The 20,411-nt window shown below is 39.2% G+C and overlaps 1 protein-coding gene across 11 annotated transcripts in view; it reads right to left on the bottom strand.

Moving 5' to 3' along the window:
- Window positions 1-469: 469 nt before the first annotated feature.
- The window catches only part of Fas3 (fasciclin 3), a 557,696-nt gene continuing 537,754 nt past the window's right edge, over window positions 470-20,411 (bottom strand). For 6 of the 11 annotated variants that reach the window (XM_076422132.1, XM_076422134.1, XM_076422135.1 and 3 more), the window contains one exon: window positions 9,158-19,132. In XM_076422132.1, coding sequence (XP_076278247.1) covers window positions 18,906-19,132 — 227 coding nt within the window. In that variant the 3' untranslated portion in view covers window positions 9,158-18,905. Of the gene's footprint in view, window positions 3,611-5,101; window positions 5,271-7,314; window positions 7,396-8,239; window positions 8,271-9,157; window positions 19,133-20,411 lie in introns of those variants that run through there. The other 5 variants (XM_076422127.1, XM_076422128.1, XM_076422129.1 and 2 more) reach the window with 4 other exon arrangements.

The following is a 20,411-nucleotide window of genomic DNA, read 5'->3' as shown; positions in this document are numbered from 1 at the left end:
AAAGTGACATTAATTTGATGTGAATTCAATATTCAAGGAATGTTTGATTTCCATTTGCTATTTCGTTTTGTGTATACAATTTGAAAAATCCTGGATTGATATTTCAGATTGAAACGCATTCGTTATAATCCACAGCGACAAATATTGTCGCAATGATTGATAGGGAAAACTATCGTGCCGAACGTAATAGTGCAATTTCATCGTTCACGGTCATGTTTATTCATACGTTCCTTACATAATTCATGAAAGCAGCTCTGTGATAGGATCGAATGATAACTCCGTGTTAATTGAAATAATTTATTGGTTCAAGTGAATCGGCGAAAACTCATTAAAATATATTAGTTTTTTAATCAATTCACAGTACATTCCCCGAATATCTTCAGGAAGAATACATATACCAATATTCCGTTCGAGTGTTTTGAATAAGTTATGTAACCGATAATGGCTACAACGTTAATTTATTTCGACAGGGAAGGTCAAGGTGATTAATGAAACTCTGATGAAGTGGCGTAAATGATCTTATGATCCAGTGATAGTTTCCTGCGGATTCAGCATTCTTGTATCGAGAAATTATTGGAACATAGCATTGATCAAATTGTGATTTATTTGACAAGGAACGTACAAATTAGAAACATCGGCGTTGGACGGCAATATCAATATTAAAATTAAAACTTTACAACAGAATGTTACAAGAATCAGCGAGCGATACGTTACAAACTTTATTATGTATATCCTATCCGCGATGACATAAGGTTAAGTATAAAATTATACAAACTATATAAGGGTAGCAGTAAATTGGGGTACAAATTACGTTTGTAAAAAGATCCTCGAAACTTGTAAATTGTATAAGCAGTGTTAGATTTGCACGTTAGGTCTTAATCATCTAGGGATACAAAGTTAATGGCGACACACAGAACTGATATAATTCTTTATCGTGTTAAAGGAGAATTAATAATAATCCACAATATACAAAGAACACATTACACGCTTCAAAGCAGCTTGGATCGTTCTGATATGATTCGGCGTCGTCAATTCAATTCGATGATCGTTCTCGGTCATCATTCGTATACGATATCAAAGATAAAACATTGTGCATTCAACTGTGAATCGAGTAGGTAGAGGACAATGTGTTAACTGGCGTTAGAACATTTATATTTCTTATATCTTTCGTCGTTCAACTTTCGTAAAATTCGGTACATTTGTATTTTATTAGTTACAAGTGCAATAGAAGGCCCTGTGGCAGCTGGAAACCATCGAAATCGATGCGCCGCACACTGGGCCCGATTGAAGAAGCACGCGACATGTTTGAATAACTATCAAACCACTAAAGATATTGCAATGAAATTTCAACGGAATCTTTAAAAAAAATAATTTCTCCTCATTGATTTGTAACTTAATATATGACACATTTGTTTAACCCTTTTTTTTCGTTTCTTTAATTGAATTCTTCGAAATGTGAAAGTTGATTTCTCCCAAAATGTCGCGTGCTTCTTCAATCGGGCCCAGTGTGCGCCGCGCCGTTGATCAGAGTTGTGCTAATTCAATTACATTGTAATTCAATTACACAATTGAATTACATTGTATTTCAATTATATGGTAATTCAACTACGTCGTAACTGAATTACATAATTCAAACCTTTCAATTAATTCAATTACTAAGTATTTTAATCAGATGTTTAATTGAAATACAATATAATTATCCCTTCACTGCATGATTTTTTTAATTGGGATGGAAAAATTGAAAGAAGGTTAGTTTTTGTGTTTTATTTAAAAAATTGAAAACATTTTATGAAATGAGATAATAGTAAGAAAATACACTATGCAGCGAAGGGTTAAAATACAGCTCTCCAAATTATAGCCCAGATCTTTGAAGAAGTGCGAATATTTTTATGTTTTTCTTTCATACAACTTGTTTGCTGTCTATGCGTCGTAGTTTCTATTCCTCGTCCTCCTTCATAATACGTAACGCTATTTTATAATTATACTCCAACTGCAATTACGGATTACATTGCAATTTTATTGAACGAAGATCTGAATTATAAATTACAATATGACACTGAATTACAATGTAATTCAATTGCTTTGGAATCATAATTCCTGAAGTTATTCAATTGTTATTCTGCACAACTCTGCCGCTGACAAGGACCCTGATATATTTTGTATGCATTCACAGTAGCTTTATAGGAAGCAAACGTTTCAAGCAACTCTCAAACGAACAGCGCGTATACATATACGATACGAATGCTACACTTAGTTATTATATTTAAATACGCGATAACAATAGTAACAATAAAATTTAAGTACATCGATTTCTTTTCAAACGCGACACGCGGGCGTGCGATTTCAACTTGCTCTTGCAAACTTCGTGCAGTTCATTCGAAATGATAAATCTCGGAGGTCAATCAAAATTAGTAAACTCTCTGACAAAGTCGAGAAAGTTTGTCACAGTGAGTAGGACGTTAACATTTTCGCGAAGATAAATTTTGTCCGCATGAAAATGCAATTTAGGCAACGAATTAGGCGTGAATAGTCGGTTTTAGTTTAGCTTGCACCAGGGTTTGCTTTTGCTTTCGCGAGGCCATGTTGAAAACGCTCCCGTACAGTGGTTACGTTGAATTTCAGTTGGTTTGATTTTACGACTAATGCTCATGGTAACGCGTATTCGTTCACCCGCCGAAAGACGCGAACGCTTCGACAATCTTTCTTTAAAATTTCCTGTCACATCCAAAAACCAGCTAGGAATTTCCAAAGTGGGTTTTTCGAAAAAGATTTCTACGGATTAAAACACTTTTGATTTCGAGTGACGTCTACTTTGATTACTATGTCAGATGTTCATGGAGTTTGAATCAGATGTCGATAGTTCGGTCCCGGGTTAGTATTATGATTCGTTTGATTTGTATGAAACCCCTTTTGGTTCTCTTCCCTTAGATTAATAAACTTAAATGAATTGCAAGTAACCTTACCGCAGGAATTCTAACGAAATATTCAAACTACTCTAAATTGTTGGATCCTTTTCAGACAAATGCGATATTATGGTGGAAAAGGAATCGTTGTTCGCTCAATTATTATAATCGCTTTATCAATTTCTAGTTTTAGAAAACTAGATTCACCATACTTTCACCTAACTCTTTGCACTCGGATGGCTTCTTACGCTAATTTTCGAGTGCAAAAGGTCGACAACAAACGATTAATAAATAGAAATTCGGCATGTTCGGACGATCTGTCACGAACAAGGTAGAAAACAAAATTGGAATAACATCTTACTGCTACTAATTACTAATATCGAAGAGATAAACTGAAAAGGATCGAATAAAAAATATAAAAAATGCGTTCGACGATGGCTGGAGGATAGAAGTTTGTCGTTGCAGGAGCTCCTCGTTTGTTCGATCGCATCATCAGCGGGAATGATCTATTCGCTGGGTGTCTGTTCTTCCGTTGCTGGTTTTGTGTACAGAATTTCAGCATACTCCGTTTTGTCCTCGTTTAGACGACGGGGGTTGACACCCTGTTGCTGTTGTGCCAGATCCAATTCCGCGTAAACTATTCCAGTTTCGCCGGTCGACGGATTAGGTTTGTTCTCCTGCGGCCCGGTTGCCGGCGCTGTCTGCAGCTATTGAAGCGAAATCATTTGATTAAGAAATCCGCTTATCCCATTAAACAGTTATTTGCATGATCCGTTAAGAATCTTTATGTGCCTGGAACTTGAACTAGACTTCGGACCGCGAGTTTTTATGCAGATGCGGATTTTTCTGGACAGATTTTAGGCGCCAGCAATAAACATATTTTTGCCATTGAGACGTTCGATTTAATTAAAATTATGTGAATACATTGTTGAACATTACCGAGCACTTTCATTGGTTTTTGCACGTGGGAATACGATTGCGTAGAACGCTCGCTCGTGAGCCGGAGATCTTGTGTTTTAGATCGTTCCTTTGAAAGATTCTTGTTCGTGTTAATGATAAAGTGATTAGACGTGATAGAATAATCCGGGAATACAATTTTTAGTAGTGGATATGTGAGCCGTTTATTTTGAAAGTGGTTTAGCAATTTTAATATTTACATTTCTACGTTATCTTTTCATTCTGAAGCAAATTGTAACTAATATACAATAAAATCACAAAGATTTGTAAAAAGAAAATTAGCTAGTTAATAGAATGATACAAATTTTTATTTTAAAAGTGAACTAAGTCCATTTGTCAGTTGTTTGATGTTTGGTTAAAAGTATGCTGGATGCGTTTCTTGAGAAATGAACTGATATAAAATTTTCTATAAGATATCAATGGATGAGAATGCAGAGTTTAAAATACTGAATTTTTTAGCACGTCGGGTAGACCAAGAAAATTCGAAAATATTGTATTGACACCACTTTATAAAAATATAAGACAAATTACAACAGCGAAATACGAGGATATGATGGACTTACAAATGCCAAAATCCCTCCCGCATACACAAAATGTAAATGAGGAGTAAATTGTTATGTAATTTATATAGTTAGAAGATTTCCTGAATTGCATAAATGCTGTTTTTCAAGTCTCGTAATGGAATATAAAATAAATCGAATATTATTTTTTTCGATTTGAAGCATTTTAAATTATATCGAATGGGCCTGGGCTGTTTCAAATTTTATGACAAATCATTTTGTTAATTTTGAAAGTGGCTCAAGTCCATTCTTGGTAAGAAGACACATATTATTCACTTAATAATTGCTGTTATTTTAATAGGAATTGTAAATTGAACTCTTTTAGATACACTTAAGCAGTGTGATACATTGGTATCCTATACGTATATTTTTAATTTCATTATAAATGGACTTAGGCCAGTTTTAAAATGAACGGCTCATATTTAATGAAACGTGAAATATCGTTGACAGAGTGCGTAGCAGTTATGATGCAGTGATCAGCTCTTTACCACGCGTTGAAGTCTCTGACGGAATGCGTGTCGATGCAATATTTCAAGTGATTTCAAAAATAAAGAAAATATGAATCTAATCACGGTTGTCATGAAATTGTCAAAAGCATCTGCCCCGTCCAAGAGTTAAATAAATTCTGTTAAAATCCGATATATTTCCATTTTGCCGAAATATTATTCATATATAAAATACCTTTTCATCATCAACTGTAACAACAGTCCTCATGGTGTCGGTGTCAGCGCCAGACACTTTATCCTTGTTGCGTTTGAAGAGCCGAGAGAAGCTGATTTTCGGTTTTCGTTCTCCACGAGATCCGTCAACTTCCGTTCTGGAGTACCTCCCAGCGCTTTCAGTGTCGCTTCTAACAAACAAAATTCATGTTCACCAAAACCCATTTCGTTTCAAAAATTCCAGATGCAAACATCCTTCAAACTCTTTACACACTGAAGAAACCCGATGCGAAATGCACGAAACAAACAGAATTTGCCTGAAAAATGTCACAACTGAATGAACGAGAATTACACATTATATTGGAAAATGGTTTATTCAAATAATTCGTTAGTGCAAACGATGCACTGAATTATAATTTGGAAAAGAAAATTGTCTAACAATTAGACTCTTTCTGAATGTCAGTAAATAAGTTAGTGATTAATAGTTATTATCTACATTGAGCACACCAGTAACCAAATAGACAGCAGCTACATTAAATTTTGGGATGGAAAAGCATGGGAAACAGTCAGTTGGATTATTCAGTTGCAAAACATGCAGCAGCGATTATAAAATTGATTAAGGACGCTTGGTGAAAATGCATTGCAAAACTGGCGTTCAAGCTTATGAAAACAGATTTTATTATTTTCCAACGAGATCTTAATGAATTGTTTAACGTGAATTCAAAGCCTATTCGGTCGCCTCTAATTACCAGAAAATATGATGGAAATTTTGTTCGTGGCTAGCAATACGATGCACATTAAAATAATTTGATTGAACAGTGACGCCGGTGCATACGAAATCTTGTCGTTTTTATCGTATCATTATATTATACATCATTATAACGTCATAAACATTTCCAATTACCCGTACAAATTATGTTTGAACTATTTGCTTCAAGTTGTTTTCTTTATCCCAATAAATTCATCGCAATATATTTTTATTATCAATCGTTTTACATTCCAAATTAATTGTGACATAGTTAATTAGAGGTTTTCATCTGTTATCGCGTGATACGCTGCTTTTTCTACTGCGTAGTGCATCAATTTGAACGTACGTATGTATCGCTGTTGAAGTCATCGTGAAACGGTGGCAAAAATTTCAACAAGAACTAGGTTTCATAGGCACCAATTTAATAAACGAGGCAATTAATGAGCGCAAGATGTGTTGACAAAAAGAATCGCAAATTATTATCGTGGACAGTGACCGACATACGTACCAGTCACTGCATTAAATTCTCGCGTGATTCGACAATGTTTAAATGACACCCGGTTTTTACAAACGGATCGAGATTTAGTAATTAGCATAACTTGAATTTTGCTGCTGCTCGTTGAGCATAATTTGAATGAAGATCGCGTGAGAACTAAATTAAGTCCTCGGAGGGCTGCTCTTTACTTTACCGGGCTCAAAATTTCTGCCTTTCTCCTATAAATTATGATGTATTTAGAATGTAATCCAGTAGATTTGTACCCGGGCGGCTGCAGATCGAAGTTTCGATCCTGTAGGATCAATGGTTCAGGAGTTATGCTTGCTTAAAGTTGAGCAATCTGCAGGGTTTTTGATAGGTAAGGGCGCTGCCATATTGTATATTGGTTTGTAGTGACGGTCGCGCGCCGCTTACCGAGCAGAATAATTAATTAATTGGTCGGTGATTACCTCGCGGTCGTCACTACATACAAATCAATATGGCGGCGCCCTTACCTGTCAAAAACACTGCAGATTGCTCAACTTCAAGCAAGCATAACTCCTGAACCATTGATCCTACAGGATCGAAACTTCAATCTGCAGCCGCCCCGGCTACAAATCTCCTGTATTACATACCAAATACATCATAATTTATAGGAGAAAGGCACTTTTCAGTCCGGTGAAATAAAGTTTACCCCCTCGGAGGACTAGAGACTCGTCTGCGGCAAAATAGATTTACAAGTAATTCGGATTACAGTCGAAAGAAAAATTGATTTTCTTAAAAAGAGAATAATAAAACTTCGTGATATGGAATGTCAGTCAATTAGTATAACAATAAAGCAACGTCTCGTGAGAACAACATTAACACAGCACAACGTGAATCGAAGCTTGTGCAACTGCTGGTGCAATGTTAATACAAAGTTTTTTGATATTTCCCACGGGATGATGAATCGACGTTTACGATGAAAGCTTGATGGCGTTTTTTTTTTTTAAAGAAGTTGAAAAAGGCTTGCCTTTGCATATCGATATTGTCTGGAGTGTTTGTTTTCTCATAACGAAGGAGACTAACACTCACTGCTGGATCCGCAGCATGTCTGAAAATTTGTCATCTGCTTGCAATATCGTAAATATCAATGGAAAAACCTTCAGCATGAGCCAGAAACGAGTTCCATTCGAACCGTCTTTCTTCAGATCAAAATATCAAGGAAAACCTTAATTCGAGTGTAATTCAATTATACATTTAAATGCAGTTGTACGTGTTAATCTATTTTCCCCATTTTGCAATATGTTTTACACATACAAAAAAAGTGTGAATTCTCTACCTTTCGAAGAACCTATGTCCACGACGTCGAAGAGATTTTTATAATTGATTTTATATAGATTAGGGAATAAAGTTGGGTTTCTTAAACCGGTAAGAAAAACTATTATTACACACACAAAATATTAAATATAAAAACCACTATTAGAAACATAAAATATTTCTTGCACTGTATTGTTTTTCAATCGATAAATTATAGGAACGATGAATTTAGAAACAAAAAGGTTTTAAGCCGTATCTCACAGCAAAAAGATTTATATCGAACGAAACGTGGATCATTTTTATAATTCTACAGTTCGGGAAATATGTTTTCCGTATCTTTGCAACTTCATTGTGTTTTTTGATTCTGTAAACACGTGTAATATTCGATATAATCAAATTCACTGAGAAAATTTCTGTTTTCGATGCTTGATTAGGCTCCGTTAATTTTTCGTTGTAGTTTTCCCCTGTTTGCAGGAAAAATAAAATTTGACAAGCTAGTCAAAGTGTTCTACGGTAAAGCACAGGCAAGGAGAAAAGTGTATTAGTTACGGAATTCTGAAGAGAATATTGGAACACCAATAGTGCACTGTGCTACCAGAAAGTCCACTACGAATACTCGAAGGAAAATGGATACTCACGACTCGCCGAGGGTCCTGGTCGTTGTATTATCTGAAAATTATTGAAAAACATAGGTTTCTTTAGTCATGCTCAGACGATTCGTTTAAAAAGTTTTAATCGGATGTATTTATAGTAGACGAGCTCTGGAAATTATTTTAACTTTTAATTATATTCCACAGTTTTTACAGAAAGTCGATTCTTTATTATTTAATAAGGAAGTATTCACATTTATACTTTCCCGTCTATTATCGATACAAAGGCATGAAATATAATAAAAAAAAACAGTAAGACAGGTCTAGCAGGCTAATGGTCCAGCGGCCCCGGCCACAATTTTTATTGATATTGTGTGGAACATCTGTTCCACCATCTTGAAACTTTTGTACATATAAGATAGGTAACAGAACATTGTTCTTGAATTTTTTGGAAGTGGTCACTCGAAGGGTTGCTTGCAATCCCCACCTTCAAAAAATTAAATGATTTTTTCTACCCTTAATAATTTTATCACAATTGTGGAAAAAATATATGATATGAAGGAAGTAAGTTCGAGTATTTTAGTTTTTTTTTCATCTGAATATCTTAATTAACAACCGAGAAAAAAAATGATATAGTTAAGGATATTTACCCTCATATCATCCTTATATGCAGGGTTAGCGATTTAAAATTTTAGAGGATTATCTTTCAACCTAAAACCATTGTTTTCCACGCAATATCAATAAAAATTGTGGCCGTGGTCGCTCGACCATTCTTAGCCTGCCAGACCCACTGTATGATTATAGAATTTTATACACTCAAGTCAGGATTTACATCCTACTGAACACTTTAATCGCAGGAAAACTGAATATTGTCAAAGCTGGATAGACAGCGGTAGTGAATGGTAATAGTTGAAGAACGATGGCGGTGTGTGTGACAGGGATGGCACATTCTCGTGTACGTTCGTCTGTATTTAAAACAAATGTTTTATTTCAAAAATCATATAATACCTAAGTATAATATCATAGCGATGAATGAACTTACAGTTAATTACATACAGCTCTCTATATATTAACTTCATTTGAATTCTTAATTAGATTTACTCTTGCCTATTGCGTTGTATCTACAAGTACAGATACAAAATGTTCATGTTCTTCTCGTATTCGTATCGTCTTATTCATCTCTTTTCTTCATGTGCTCGCTGTGTTCGTGTGTACATGCGTGTGTGTAATGTATCATCAGTGTGTTACATATGTTTCTCGTATTCCATTTATCGACCGTATAACATTCAAACTTCTCCACATTTTATTTCTCTGCTCGCAGTTCAATTTCGCTTCTTTTCCGCTTTTTTTTTTCATTTTTTGACAAATTCTTAAAATCTTAAATTTTTTTTTTGTTAAATCGTTTCTCTGGTTTTTCGAAGTAGCGATCTCTGAAGTATTCTTAAAGTGCTTTGCCACATCCTCGGTGATGCTGTTCGCAATTGGGCCCTCGTTACACAAAGGAAAAACCATAGACGAAAACACGTCGGTATACCGAGAAACGTAATCATCAAGAAACTGACGTTCTCAATAAACGCAAGTAACGCACGTTTTTGTTTTCCCCTCCACTCCGATCATTGTCGCATAAAGGCTCGCCTAACGATAATCTTGATTGACTTCTAAAAATGTTTCAGAGAACACCATATTCAGGTATTCGCGAATCCGTTATCGTTTATAGTCGTAATTTAATACCTAGACTTACATTAACATAAATATATATATTATTAGCCTGATAATAATATATATATAAATATTTATACTCCATTGTATGGCCAACGATCATGCTTCTTACAATTATTACAATATTAACCGCCTTAAGAATATTAAAAGTTTTACAAAATTTTCAACCCGGAGCCGCTTCCACTAACTTCATTTACAAACCTAAGGAAAGAATGATGGGAATCAACGCCGCTCGTCGACGATATCGTTCGAGTGCAACGCACAGGGTTCGTAAAAGAAGAAGTTTAACGCGTTCCCTCTTCCGTGTTCCACGCTCGTTGGAAATCGCGTGCTCTCTGTTTCTGTTCGCGCACGGTTTCGATGTGTTCGCGCATGAGCGTTGCGCACGCCAGCATGATCATCGCGTATAAATTAATTATCGTTACCATTAATCAATCATAGAACTCAGTTAGGAAATAAGTCGCTTAATATCATTAAAAAATGTACCGCAAGGAATTTCTTTTTTTTTTTGTACATTAACGCGTAATATCCTTAGAACTCCCCGTAAATCGATTATCGTATCGATGCGCTTCGTTGCAGTGGCCGCTATACAGGCTGCACGAATGACGTCCAGTAAGGATTAGTGTCAATTTCTCCGTTCGTCAAACTGTTTTCGGATCGAACAAGAGCCGTTCGTAGCAACCGATCTTCCATTTTGGTTTTCGCGCCGGAGATCGACGATAAAACCGCTGCAATCTCGAGGATCGCGAAATGATTTTAGCGCATACTTTGGCAGTGATGCTCGATACAGGTCCTAGACGCTTCTCGAACCTGCTTGTGCTATTTCATTGCGTTTCTCGATCCATCGGACTGTTGCGCTTAAGATGACCGACGATCTTATTTCCACCGAGTCGATTCGTCTTTGATAAATATCTTTATAATGGTCAAGACGAACAAACTCGTCGCAAATATTCGACGACACACAAATAAACCATTATTGTATTTAAAAATTCTAACGACTTTGTTTAAACTTCGATCGACTGGAGAATTTCACAATGTCTCCTTCGGAGCCGCTTCCTTTTATCAAAATTTAAAATTAGTATAAAAAATACTCTCTTTTAAAAATGAAGGCTAAATAATTAGACACTATATAAAGTCCGTTCCACGGGGAACATAAAATTCTTGTTTGTCTTGGTAGGATCGCTATCGTGAAACAGAGAATTCGAAGTAACTGCGTTTACTGTGAGGCTCTCGAAGAAATTATCTTTACAGCAGCCGATCCTGCCGAATCTATTCTCGACGATTTCGCGAGAAGGCACTAAAAATGCGCCGTTACTATTCTCGTGTCCGTCTTAGCCGCAACAGTCGTAAAACAATGGAGTCGTTCGCGCGTTTTGCGGGTCCGGTAAAACCTTAAAAAATCGCGATAGGTTCGCGAGAGTCGGTATAAAAAGCTCCGGCCTTCCCGTGACTCGTCGTGGAACTACCCCCTCGGCTTTTTATTATGAGTACGGTCGATTAACGAGGTTCCTTGGGTTTTTACTCGACTCTGTCGCACGTGCTGACGCGTTGATCGTTAGCACGTGTGATATCGACCGACCAGCTTATTAGATTATTTGCCGGGTGCTTGCCGGAATACGTGCTCGCTATATCGAGGGGGGAAAAACGAGCCCGGGAAATGTTATTTCGGCAGTGCCGTACTCGTTGTCTAGTAAACTAACTGTAAAAATGGCAGGCGTTCTTAGAAATTACATCAAATACTGGACTGTGATGTACGAGGCGGTTCATCGATTATGCAATCTGTATTAGTTAGCCTTAAAAACACATGATTGTGACAAATGGACTCTTTCCTGCAGATCCAAGACATACTGTATTAAATTATTCATCCACAGTATTTTATTTACTGGCCAAATGAAAGTTAAGATTTTAACAGGAACAACAATTTTATTCGTGGATCCTCGATAATGTGACATAGTAATTTCCTTCTGGTATTGTCAATTGAAAAAATATTTTTAAAATGGAACTGTGTCAAATTTTTTGCTTAGAAGACGTTCTGAAACCATTTCCTCTGAAAGTAAAATATTAATTATGGATATTACGTGTCTATTACATAAATCAAGTTCGAAGGAACTGAGGAAATTAAAAAAAATGAATAATCTCATAGATCTTGATCGCGACGTAGCCATTTTCGTTTCCGAACGTTCAAAGACGAGGACACTTCTCGTTCGAGAAACGAGAATGGTCTTAGGATACTGATCGGAATGGCCGCTTCGTACGTCACCAGATCCGATAAAAATGCGGGACCATACGAGGCAGTAAAGTCGCGGCATTTCCCCTCGATCTCCGGCGTCGCATGAGCGCATAGGTCGCGGGTAATAGTGATTTGGACTCGGCGCAGCCTGTTCAACCGGCACGTACAACGTCCCGGCGGCACCGCGAACACGATACAAAGTACTTAATTGGCAACATACATCCACGTAATCGATCCTTAATATCTCCTTAATATCCATCTATAGTTAATTCTGTATCTCTTTCTCTTTTCTTCTTTCATCTCTCTCTCTCTCTCTCTCTCTCTCTCTCTCTCTCTCTACCGTGTCGCGAAATCACGGTTCGCGTTTACCTATCCTTCCACGCAGAACATCTTAAATCACACTCGAGTGTAACCCTATTACTCTGCCCAATAATTAGTCTTCCTCTCAAAAAATTTCACGGATAACGACAGGTCGCACGGCAATTGGAGTGCAAATGGATAAATAAGTATTCAGTTTAATATTTACGAGTTGCAAGCCAAGTGCCCCCCGACACAGAATATAATATATATTTATATTTATATATATTTATATATCCATTACTATTATTCAATCTCGTACTATATTTATAATATATTTATATATATATTTATTTTTATATATATATATTTAATATATACAACACGCAGTAATTCTGATCGTCTTCACCCGACGAGCTCTCTTCGAAGAATCTCGTTGAACTTTGTTACTCGCTTGATACTTTCTCTTCGTTCCTCTAACACAGCGCTTGGATTTACTTACTCGCGACGGCCGAGTTTCGAAGGCTACGCCCCCTTGATCCGGCCGCCCGAGGAGCTCCGAACTATGACCGCCAGGGGGAGCGAGACGGATCGAGGGGGCGTAGCCTTGGAAACTCGGCCGTCGCAAGTAAATCCGAGCGCTGCTCTAATACAAATAAGGGTGGCCGTTCACCAAATGATTATTCCTGACGATCTTGACCTAACGATCCAGACGTGAACCGGCAGAAATGAGTCTCGCCGCGCGGGCGATCTCCACAGAGAAATCGCTGGAACTCGTCGGATGGGATGATCCCTCTTTGTAAGTGAAAACACGATCGCATATGGAAAAAGTGAAGGAGTGTATGTGCAGAATTCGGAAATGTTTCGTCAACGAATGACAGAGATGCAGGGATCGATTCTCTAGATCTCTTTTTCTCTCAACTCTCGTCGTCCCTTTCGTTTCTCTTATCCCCTCAAAACAAACAATTCTTACAAGATTCAATTATTCTTCCGCACGACGCCGCGGAGACCTACGTTCGTGAACTTTTTTTCTCCGTTTCAATTGTGTACGTGACTGGTTCGTGTACTGTGTATAGTGTTCATGTGTGTTTCCTTCTGTTCATAGTTTGGTTTCGCGAGGACTGAGCTAAGCAAAGATCACCCGTATACAAAAGTACAAACAACACTTATTGTCGACGGGAATGATAATGAAATTACGAAAGTCACATCTCGAAAGTATTCCGGTCGCGGCGCTACACCTACTCGTTTATTTTTCTCCTTTTTTTTTTGTTATTTGTTTATCCCCTCGTTTGGGAAACCAAGCGTCTGGTTTTGTTGATTGCGATGTTTCTTATCGATCGGCTCTGGAAAAGTTGATCCACGGTGCGAGGAAAGCGATCTTTCTGTGGAAGAACCGAAATGCGTGTATTCACGCGGCGCAGCGTTTAAACAAATTCTGTATACATTTTCTCAAATATATTTAGTGATCCAAATGTTCTGAAGAAAAAGAAACTTGATTTTTTCAATGATCTTACAGCAGCGAAAGTTATAGTACAGAAACTGGGGTCATGAGAGACTCCACTTTAATAAAAGTGGACGTCGTAGTTGATAATGAAATTGTCAGAAAGATTTTCAATTGGAGAATATAATGGAGAAGATTGTCGAATCTCACGGTTCTTCCACAAAAAGATACACCCACCTGAATCTCATTGAAATTTGTATAAAAAAACCGTGCGATCGGTAAATGAATATTCATTGTTCCTGCGAACCTACGAGTAGCAGAACGATATAATTATCCGGCCCGTTGATCCTGTCTCTCGCGTATCGAACGGAGGAGAAGGAAACATTGATCGGAAAACAGCGACGCATTTGAGAACAGGCATCCGGGACGAAGGACGGCCATTCTGAAAACGCAACGCGTCCCTTGATAATCTCTTTGAAAGGGCCAATGAAATGAGAACACTCGCGAACACTGTTTCCGTCGCGAACGGAAGGGAGAATGTCAGACTTGGCCATAAGATGACGAACCTGTCGACGTTAACATTTTACCCACCGGAAACCACCAGGAAAATGCTACATCCGGTTGCTCAACATTTGTTAAAAGTATAGAGCTGGTTTTCTATGAAAAATTTTTAATTGAATAACAAACCTAAGAGTTAATAAAATATTATAAGTTATTGTTATTGCTTAAATTCAATGAAACTAATTTTGTGGAGGTGCTTTCGTATGAAAGTGTGAACGATGCATTTATTCATTCATGAGCAAACTACACTAAAAATCGAAATTTTAATAAAGGCGCGGTCTCCGCGAGAAAATTTAAGACTGCTCGTAGTTTGTAGAATTATAAGGACACGTCGAATAGAAATATAAAAATTTTTTATACGAAATTATTAAATACGTTTATTTATTCTTGAATAGACTACAATAAAAATCGAGGTTTTAATAAATATGCAACTTGCATCAGACAGTATAAGACTGTTTAATATTTTCAGAGTTAGGATAGGTCGTGTAGAAGTATACAAATGTTAGATTAGATAATAAATTGAAGAAATGGTTAGAGAGAATTAACTTGTAAATGGTCGCCGGTGAGCAAAACGTTAACACGTCGACTGCCGAGCAAACTGGCACAGTATAAAACGTTACATGCATACAGTACGCGAGGATGGTATTGGTCGCAACACTCGATAAATTTGTAAAGTTCGATCTATAAAATTGTTCTCGCGGTAAAATGTCTTGGTATTCGTGGAATGTTCACAGTCTTCGTCTTCTTTCGAATATATAAAAAACGGTGCGCGGCGGATGGATGCAACACTGACTAAAAGTGAATCATTGCAATCGTGGCTTACAATTAAATGCTGAATGGAAAGTCTCTGATCGCTAGGTTTTGAAAGTGTCGCTCTAACTCTTACGTTAACCCTTCGTTTCTTTCGGACATTGCCCGTCTTTTAGACGTGCAAAATGTTTTGTAACAAATGATGCAAGAAACACGATACAACGACTGCAGTCTTCGCACAGAAGGCGTAATATTTTTGGAAAATCGAGTTACAAAGTACGAGGTATCAAGAGGAATGTCTCTCTACTGTGAATGCAATCAATGCGCAATTTTCAGTTCAACTTCCAAGAGAAAGAAGCCTGGCCTGAATGGGCTATTCTATTAATACTTTACGGTCTCGTATAAAATGACTGCGTTGTAGATTATGCGATATACTCGAAATTATTTTTCCCCGTCCACATACAGCGACCTAAAGCCTCGTTTAAAATCGAACAGCTTGACGATCCTCAATAAAATCGCGTAAAAATCGACCGCCGTTTAAAAATCTGTTAGAAACGCCATAGCGGCGACTGATCCTAAACTAACAGAACTCGAAGGGCTAACGAGGTGTCGAAATGTCTTTGTAGAAAAGTTCGCGGATCGTTCGACCGTGACGAATCACGAGATAGAAGAATCGGTTCGCTGAATCGTTGAATGTTTCGTTAGATATCGATAACACCGTGGGGCAGCAGAGTATCATGACGGTCGCGGTACCAGCGACCTTAAAATCGGGAATATAGAAAGAGAGACGCTGTGCTCTCGAAATAATACTGTCCGGGAAACGTTCTAAATTACAAAAGGCGATACCATCACGCGTCAGTCAGCACGTGTGCTCCGATGGAAAACAAAAAAGACCCGACTACGAACGAAAAGCTACATCGTGGAATGTGTTCGTTTGTCTCCGAACGTGGTGACGGCGCGATATCGATAGTTTTTCTTGCGGCTGCACGTAGAGCGCTTTTCCCCACCGTGACTGTCCCTCGCGAATCGAGGCTTCAAACGCTGTCATCCTGGCTCATCCCTTTCTGACCGAACCTCTAATTTCGAAACACTGGCAAATTGCATTCTGGAAAAGAGTACGCCGTGAATAAAAGTGTTTTGTATTCTATTAACTTTTTGAAAGTCGATGTTATTTGTAATTCGAGCTCCGATCACAAAGGGACGAGTTAAACTTTCAAGAAAATGAACGCAGCTGAACGTGCAACCGCGATCTACGATATTTTGTTTCATCCCCCCTCCCCTCCCCAAGACAACGACGTGTCCTCCATTTCGTTTTAGAAAAAACCTCGACTATAAATTTTGATTTGTTCGCGCTAACATGAGTTTTTCCCTTCTACGGCGAGAACCGGCTCGTCCTCTCCCGTCTGCGTTCGTTTAATTAAATCTCATTAGTAATCGCTATGAGCCCCGTGTCCAAGATCGACGCGTCCTTTGTCGAAGCGGATCCCAGCTGAACAATCCTGCACGATAGAACACAAACCCGCGAGCAAACTGCAAGTATTCGTGCGAGTGAAAATCATCATAAGGTAATTTCATACTTGGTTGGAACGGACATCAAACGAGGTAAAAGGTTGTTTCTTTCAAATTTCTAGCTACATCGAATATCAGGAAATCGTATACGAATGCACGACACCCACAGTTTACTGACGAATTGTATCGTGCACGAGATCTATGATCGTCGCAGGACCGATCTCTCGGAGAAAGTCGCGGAGCTCGTGCGAAAGTGTAGCTTAAGAATCGACTACTCCTTCTCTCCTAGCGTAGAACGGTACATTTTAAGGACAGTTCGTAAACACGTGTTACTTAAACGATATACCTTAGCGATCTCTGGATCATCCGGCTACTTCGAGGCCCGCGGGACCGCCGCTACTAGTCTCCGTTACGCGAGAGGATCTCCTCGCGCGGAATCGATCTTGGGAAAAATGATCGCCGCGGATCCTCGAAGAGGCGGGAAGATAGATACGACGTACAGTTGTGTGTGTTAGTGATGTGGTATAATATCTTGATCCAAGCGAGTTTCCCCGGAGTGATCTTCGCGTGAGAAGAAGAAAATGGGTCGGGGGCGACGGCGTTTGGAGCGTCGCTCTCGAAATGTTTTCTATTTACAAAACTTACACCGTGACGAACTTGGTGAACGCGAATGGCGCGGCATCGAGGGGCGTCGGGATTTCTGTCTTATCCTCTGTGTGTGAGTGTGTCGATCGTTCTCTCGATCGGTCTCGATCGCCGGAGAATGATCGCGACCACGCACGCGGCGAATACGGTCTTGTATCTTCGGCTATGAACAGCTGCCATCGAAGAGACGAAAAATCGTAGAAAAATAAGGGCTCGCGGACGAGGGGGAATCAGATCGAACGAAATCACTTTCTCGCTTTCGTTTAGCTGTCCTCGATTTTTGTCGGATACATTATACATACATAATATATCGTTTCCCTTTGCTACGCGAATCGATATCCGCGATCGATCGAGAATGCTGGACGCTCGACTCGAGTTTCGAATAAATTAATAAGATCATCGCCGGGACTCGTCTGCCTTAAACTATCTGAGATTCGAGGCGGGGGAGGATCACGTGAGCAAACGAGGACTCGTGATCCCCGGTGATGATCGGTCCCGAACCCCTTTGCGCTTCTCGCCTCATTAATTGTCACAAGTACGGTCGTTCTCGGTTTTTCAAACTGTCCACCGTTTGGATAATTATCCGGTTCGATAGCGACTGCGGAGATTGATATGTCTCGATGCTCGTGTTTCTTCCGAAGGTTTTGGGCTGGTTGGAAAGTGACCATAAGGTCGGTGGAAATGAATTTCGTACCGGGATCCAGGTACTAATTTGTGGTGAACGGAATTTTGCTAGTCAGACTGTGGATATTTATAATCTCCAGAGGAAAATAATAGTTCTCGTACTTTTAATCTAGGAAAGTAAATAAGGAAAGTAAAATTTGTATTGGTGGATTATAAAAATGTAAAATTCCATAAACATCCACAGTCTGACTGTGTGGAACGTTTGTTTGTTGGGGATGCTTCCTCGAGAAAGAAGTGAACCGTAGTTCTCACTGTAACTCATCGTTACGAAATAGAAATGCTTAAATATTTCTTAGCAGTAATTAAATACGAGTTGTATGCAATTCACCGTTAATTTGTCAATAATAAAGTTATTAAATCTAATACAGATTCTAACTCCTCCGTCGATCGTAAGAAATTATATACTCGACGCAAATAAACGCTGAAATAAATACTAAAAAATACTAATTTTATGATCTAAGATAAAGAAAAAGTAAAGAATTATCTCGAGAGATTCCAAAAGTCGAGTTTTGCACACTTGAGCGTCCGTATTCGGTCCGGATTGCGGTGACTTGGACTGAAGGAAGGAGGGTGGTTGAGCGTATAATAGAAATACCGATCGAGGTCCCATATATTTTTTTAAATTGGGGGTATAACGGCGGACGCTGAAGTGTGCAGTACTGTAGTTCGCGGATTAAGGGGTGGGGGGGGGGGCGCATAAACATTGGCAGTCCATCGATCATCGAAGGATCTCGAAGAAACGCATCGAGCTTGAGTAAAATGTCGAAAGGTGGGAGAAGGGCGCAAAGGGTCGTCGAACCGAGTGTACGGGGGTGTGTGGTGACAGTTTATTTCCGCGGCTGAAAAGGGGGACGACCGGTGTCACGGGTGGCCACCGTTTAAACGGGCGTGTCCGTTTTCTCGTCCTTCTGCTCCTTGAGGTCTGTACGGCCGTTCACGTATTCGTTGCTCGCGTGTATCGGATTCTCCTGGCCACCCTGCGGTATCTTCTCGTCGATGATGCGCGGGTCCTCGTGATCCTCTTCGTCCTCGTCCCCGGGGGTGATGTGCACCTCGCTTCCGGCGCCGACACCGCTCGCAGCTTCCTCGTCGCCTCGACGCCTCGCTGCAACAAGCAACGCCACGATCGGTCAAGGCAAAAGTGTGTGTGGGTGTGTGGATTTCTTGCTTTTCAACGTTTTCGATTTTTCGTCTGTTTTTTTTTTTTTGGCTTTATATTCGTTAGAAAAACAAATTGCTGTAGCACGATGCTTGCAAAGCGGCTCTAGATTAGTGTCTACCGTGTCGGGATCGGTTTATCTTTTTACAAACTTAACTTTTTCCCGATTCGTTCGTTCGGGGACGTGTGATGCAAGGGGCTGTTGCGTACGAACTGGTGGTCAGCAAACGCGCGAGTCAAACGGTGCCAAGTACAGGGTGTAAAGAAATTGTATGTCGCGGCTACCATAAGATGATTCTACACCCTCGATTTCGTTGAAATTGAACCAAGGTGCTGCAAAATTGACCTTGGCCTTGAATTTTAAGGTCAGAAGGTCAACGATTTATTTGTAATTGCATCATATTTTGGTTCCTTCTGCTCTCTTAACCCTCGCGACGAGTAAAATAAATGCAATTAAAAAATATTGCTGACTTTTTGACCTAAAACTTCAAGATCAAGGTCAATTTTGCGGCACCTTCCTTAGTTCAATTTCGACCAAATCGAGGGTGTAGTGTACAGTGTATAGCGAGTGTACAATTTCTTTGCACGCTGTACAATGATTTCTCTTTCGGTATTCAGGCGTTTCACGGTAAGATCGTGTTTACACGGCGAGTCACAACCAAAATCGTACAGCACGTACAAAAATACGTTTCACAACCCTTAATCATTGAATTGAAACCACAAACGTCGCGACTTTACTTTCGTTCGATACAAGTAGACGTTACTAGCATGAATATGCGAACGCGATCAACAAACGGTACCGATGTCACGATTTCCAGCGTCAAGGATCGCCGCAGGAATGTAGCCGCACCGTCATATTTTCCGTAAGGTCCTCTGTCATGTCTTGACGCGATTTTATTCCCCTGCAAAAACTCTCATTAAACCGCGGCCGCGTAGAAACACAGAGTTCCGAGAAGCCCAATTAATTATATATGTATTATGGCCAGTTTTTAACGGAGGCGGCTCATTAAAATCGGTCTGGCTGGACTCGATTCTGTGCATACCGGCAAAAACTAACGAAATCATTGACGTTGGGACAGTCCAACGCGTCACAGTCGTCAAGGGGGAGAAATAGAAAGAGACAGTGAGAGTGAGAGTGAGCTAGTGATCAGGTGAAATCACTTTTTTCGGTAGTGTGACTCGGACGTTTGCGTACCACCGTGGATTAATCGATCACGGGAGCGAG

Source organism: Lasioglossum baleicum, chromosome 4, assembly GCF_051020765.1.
Source record: "Lasioglossum baleicum chromosome 4, iyLasBale1, whole genome shotgun sequence".
NCBI classification, from domain to species: Eukaryota; Metazoa; Arthropoda; class Insecta; order Hymenoptera; family Halictidae; genus Lasioglossum; species Lasioglossum baleicum.
Note: the sequence above shows the minus strand (reverse complement) of the source record. Positions and strands in the feature narration are given on the sequence as shown.